The sequence below is a fragment of the Arachis hypogaea genome, chromosome 17 (genome assembly GCF_003086295.3).
Source record: "Arachis hypogaea cultivar Tifrunner chromosome 17, arahy.Tifrunner.gnm2.J5K5, whole genome shotgun sequence".
In the NCBI taxonomy this organism is placed as follows: domain Eukaryota; kingdom Viridiplantae; phylum Streptophyta; class Magnoliopsida; order Fabales; family Fabaceae; genus Arachis; species Arachis hypogaea.
In genome coordinates this window covers 10,052,849-10,058,409 of record NC_092052.1, presented here as the reverse complement: position 1 = coordinate 10,058,409, position 5,561 = coordinate 10,052,849, and the positions used below count along the sequence as shown (strand labels likewise).

Sequence of the window (5,561 nt, the reverse complement as noted above, 5' to 3'; positions counted from 1 at the left end):
AACCAAGTTAGTTCGAATTATGTAGAAATAGAGTTCGAACCAAGCTGGTTCGAACTACATATAAATGTGCATTGGTGGATTCATGAAACAATTTTCGTTTTGGCTTATTCACGTAAATTATTTTCTCCCTTGGCTTATTTTTATTTTTTACCCTAAAAATTAAATATATATTAATTAATATATAAAATTATATTATACATTTTTATTTTGATATTTAAACAATACAAGTAATTTTTGAAAAAAAATGTATATAACAATTTATTAAACTATAAATCTTTAAATAAATCTCAATATCACAACAGATTAATCTTTAGGCGGCTGAATTAGGATATCATAAATACAAAAAATTTTGGAAAAAGTTCTACCAATATGAATATATATCGTATACAAAATACATTTAATCATTCATTCGTATGTACGAAACTACGAACCCAAGATTCAAGAAACACGCCAATCTATTCAGTGTCGCACATTTCACGCACTTTTTTGTGTTTTCTCTATCTCACGTTATGGCCTCTTCAGCTCACAAGCACCACCACCTCTTCCCCAACCTCCACGGAGGAGCCACCACAGCACCACCACCAACTCCCTCGGCTAACCAAACCTCCCTCCTTTCTACTTCCGACGCCGCCGACGCCCTTTCCCGCCTCCTCCACCGCCTCCCACCAAACCTCTCTCTCCCCACTAACCGCCGTTCCGCCACCACCTCATCCTCCTCCCCCGCCGCCACGTGTCCTCCCTCCATATCCCTCTCTGACAACAGTACGGACATCCTTTCCTCCTTCTCCCAACTCGGCTTCGTGCAACTCACCGATCACTCAGTCCCCTCCGAACTCGCCACCTCGGCCGAGTCGGAATCGCTCGCTCTCTTCAACCTCCCTCGGGACCAGAAGGAATCTTCCTTCCCCAAGAACTGGCCACTCGGATACGAACGCGAAGAAGAAGACGAAGACAAAGACGAAGACGAAAACGACGATGAACTCGGACTCGGAATCGGCGAGTCATTCCGTCTTGACTCGTCCTGCTCCACCGAGTCATCAACCGAGTTGATTCTGTCATCTCTCCGCGAGTTCTCACTCTCTCTTGAAAAACTGGGCCTGAAGATCATCGACGAGTTAATGAAAGGTTTGGGCCTAGAAAACCCGATCGGGAATGACCCGACCCGGTTGTGTTCTATCTTATGGATTTCAGAAGATCGGCCCGGAAATAGACCCGAATATTCGGGCGGGTTTTACCCGTATGTGGTGGCCTTGCAGTACCAGATAAGGCGAGAGAAGACGTATTCATTGCTCTCGGATTCGGGTTGGGTGCACGTGGTGCCGCACGTGGACTCCATCTTGGTCACTCTTGGAGATATTGCTCAGGTTTTATATTTTTTTCCTTCTTTTTAGATGTTGATGCTGGTGATTTAATTATAAGTCAAGTGTCACATAAAATATAACAGAGCTCTTTTAATTGCTGTGTTTATTTTACAAAAACACTGTTGTGAAGTTGTTGCTTTTCTTTTGAATTTTTCTATTTTATTTTCTGTTTGGTTAGTGGCTTGGTTTAGGAGGAAAAGGTTACATGGTCACGTAATCGTGTTGACCATTTTAATTTTTAAGTCTTTATCGACTCTCAACCAAATAAAAAAAAAAAAAAGTCTTTATCGACTTGCCAATTGTTCTTTTTCTTTTGCCCCTTAAATATGTGTTAATTGAATTGAACATAGCTTTGAAAACTTTATCAAATTTACTGAATCATTTAATTAACTATTCGTAATATCATTTCCACATGAAGATAATAATATAGTCTAATTAAGCTTAATGTTGTGAATGTTATGTAACATGATTTAGGTGTGGAGCAATGGGAAGTTGAAGAAAGTGAGAGGAAGAGCAATGGGGGAAGCAAAAGAGTCACGTTGCATCACAATGTCATTGCTCATAACGCTTCCTACAGAGACCACTGTGGCTCCTCTTCTTTTTCTTGGCAACGAAGACCAAAAGGAAGAAAGCGATGAAGAACGTGAGCGTGTGTTTCACTCTTTTGACTTTGAGGACTATGCTTGGAGAGTCTACCATGAACGCCTCCTTTTCAAAGACCCACTAGATAGGTACCGTCTTAATTAAATTAAGCTGGATTTTGGTTACTGTCCTGAAATAGAGATAAAAAGTGAGACTAATTAAAATATGGCCTCAAAATAAATATGAAAAAACCAATAATTAGGTAACAATGTCTCGCTATCTCCAACGTTACTATTTCAGGCCAGATACCAAAAACTAGCTATAAGTTGGAGTTGTCTTTTCCCATCTTATATAATGATTTTTTTGGTTCAAGTCCTAAAACAGGTGGTTTTTTTTATTTATTTATTTTTAAAGCAATTTGTGTGCTTGTGTGAGGTATGAGGGTTTTTACCTTTTTTAGTTTGCTTTGAATTTTGGTTGGATGGTGAAGGAAAAAGAAAACAGAAATGAGAGGACTTGGTTGTGATGAGATGTATATGTTCCATTTATTTATTTATTGGATTGATTTTGAAGTATTTTAGGATCTTATATTCTTATTGGTGCTTGAACTTTATTTTCAAGTAGAAAATGAATAAATCTTACTACTACTTTGTCAAGCTTATGCCAATCTTGGGTAGGCAGCGCCTACAATTTCCTCTTTCAATAAAATGTATACTATCAACATAAAGGAGGAAAAACACATGAACTCAGAGGGTTGTGGAGAAGTGTTTTTCTTTTCTTATGAATTTTGGGGGAAGCATGATGGGGAGTAGAGCTGTAGAGTCATTGTGGAAAGATGATAAGTTGATTAAAGTCCATTATGGTTTAGGATCCAGAATACTTAAAAAAACCGTGTGCGCACTAATATGGGCCATTACTTATTAGGATTTTTCAATAAAAAAATCAAATATTTTATAATAAGATAATCAAATTTGTTATTCTTGTACACCAAAAAAAAAATTGTTATTGCTGAATAATTAAGTTTTTAAAAATAGTATAATATACACTTTTTGTGAACACTCAATATATATTTTTGGGTAAAAATTTATATGCATTTATCTTTATATGAAATTGTTAATTGAGACTTTTTAGATGATAATTTAGTTAAATTTGTCAAATAATCCAATATTTTTAACTATTAACTTCACGTGTGGAGGCATATATCTATATATATAATGGAAGTTTTTTCCCTTTCTATTTAGGCTTTCAGCTGCAAAAACTGATGCTTATGTGAACCTTGGTTTAACAATATAAGTGGATTAGCATGGTTTGATTAACAATATATCAACTTCTATTTAATGCTATTGCAAGCAAAAGCACTATGAAAGTATGTATTAGTTTTCCTATAGAATATAAGAAATCACATGCTGCAAATTTGACTTAAAAAGGATATTATTATTATTATTATTATTATTATTATTATTATAAACAAAACTCTAAACTCTCCTGATAATTATTTTAAAAGGTAACGAGACTTTTAATAAAAAAAATATCATTTTTGGCTCTTAATCTTTATTTTTGTGAGACTAATTAGTTTTTTTATTAATATTTTTTCTCTGTATTAATTAGTGGAATAAACCTATATGACATATTAAACTGTTGATTTATCCATTAAGAACCAATTAGAATTGACAAATTCTTTTTTTTTTGTTGGCATCCTCGTTATCTTTTAAAGATAATTCATAATTGTCAATACCGTTTAGTTTTTTTTATATATTTTTTTGTTACTTTTTTTTAATACATTAGCTAAATTTACAGTGTAAAACCAAGAAATATTAGTGAATTTTAAATTATTTTTATTTATAAAAATTAAATAGATGATAAATTAGTGATTAGCATATTATATAAGTATGTACTGGAGAGAGATCATTGATAGAAAAGTTAATCAGTCTCACGAAGTTTAATATCAAGGGTCGAAAAGGATATTTTTTTTGTCGAAAGACTCAAAGTCGTTCGAAAAAATTTTTAGGAGCCGGATGGATATTCACTTTTATTATTCACTTTTATTATTTGTACAATGTGTATAATGAGCTATTTATTTGGCTCAATATGAGTTAAAAAATGAACATCCAGGATAAAATACTATTAATTTCTCAAACATAATACACCCATACTATCCAGAATAACCATCCGAATACCAGGGATAATAAACATCTGATATCCTACTGAATTGAAATCGAACATTCCTATACCCCCATTGTATACATTATACAGATATTCCATTGGCTCCCTATACTTCCTCTTATTATTATTGTCAAAATTATTTTTTTTTAATTACTTAAAAGTTAATTATGACATAATCAATTCTGCAAACCCACGTTTATTAATTATAGGATGTGTTACGTTGGGTAACCGGAGATTAGTGGACTGGACTTGTTGGGTTAGCCCAATCGTTTGAGGAAGGAAGCCTCCGAGCGGGTTTGCACCTTGGGCCCCGTCTGACTTGTGCGTGTGAGAAAATGGGAGGTGGTACCTGCAAAGACACTCCGATGCCTAAGTTAGCAAGGGTGTAAGCAGGTCTAAAGAGTATTGGGACTTAGCGATACCTGAGGGGTGTCAGTGTATTTATAGTGGTGAACCAATAACCACCATTGGAGTAGTTCCACCTTTTAAGGAGGATAACCGTCCCTTTATCTTAGGAAAGTTGGGATATGGCTCCAGGAAGTGGGTTGAGAGATTTTAGGGGCAGTTACTTATTTGAATGAGTGTTATCTGCCAACTAATCTTCGTCCCCGACTTCTTTAGAGCAAGTCGTGGTAAGAACCGACTTCTTGAGGGAAGGTCGGTGCAAGGTGAGGGTCAATCCTTTGGATTATGTCTCTCATTTGGTCCTGGGTCTTAGCGTTGGGTCAGGGCATGAACAGTGTCCCTACTCGAGCCCAATCTCTTTTAAGAGTTGGGGTCGAGTATTTTAACTCGGGTTTGTAGCCGACCTGGTGAGGAACCGACGTGATTTTTCAGAACCGACGTGTTTTAAAGTTTCTCAACAGTTGCGTCTAATCAAAACGTCGCGTCCGTTAGGAATTTGCGTATTCACACGCGGGGATCAGTTACATTGGTAACGGTGCACTTCTTTAATGACGTCCTCCGTTTTTACCATTATGCCCCTAACGTATTTATAAATACTTTCCCTCTCTTTCTTTGTTTCGTTTATGAAAACCTTCGCATTTGCCTTCTTCATTCAAAAAGAAAAACTCTGTTCGCGAGGACTCCTCCTCTTTCTGAGCCATCACTGCCCCTACCCTCTTTTTCAAGAAAAAGTTAGTTCTTTTTCTGCTCTCTCTTTACAAAATGCTTTCGTTTGCATATTTTCGTTTTGAGAGGAGGGTTGACTGTAGGCTTAGTGACTCTGTTTTGTTTGAGGATCTGATCACAGGCCCCTTAGAGACCCTGCTTTTGATCATTTTTCCTTTTTCCTTTGTAGGTTTTGCTATCCTTTTTATATAGGGAGAAAATGTCTTCTCTAGAGTCCCTTGCTCAGTGAGTGGATGTCACGGTTCTTGGGGAAGAACCTTTGGTAGATACCGACTACATCACTGATCTTCGCACGCATCATAGGATCTGTGCTTTTGATGAAGA

The 5,561-nt window shown here is 36.2% G+C and overlaps 1 protein-coding gene across 1 annotated transcript; it reads left to right on the top strand.

Moving 5' to 3' along the window:
- Positions 1 to 357: 357 nt before the first annotated feature.
- Positions 358 to 2,518, top strand: LOC112764967 (gibberellin 2-beta-dioxygenase 1). The gene is made up of 2 exons (XM_025810820.3): positions 358 to 1,364; positions 1,836 to 2,518. Exons 1-2 carry the CDS (start codon positions 414 to 416, stop codon positions 2,106 to 2,108), a joined length of 1,224 nt encoding a protein of 407 aa, XP_025666605.1. The 5' UTR covers positions 358 to 413; the 3' UTR covers positions 2,109 to 2,518.
- Positions 2,519 to 5,561: the final 3,043 nt, after the last annotated feature.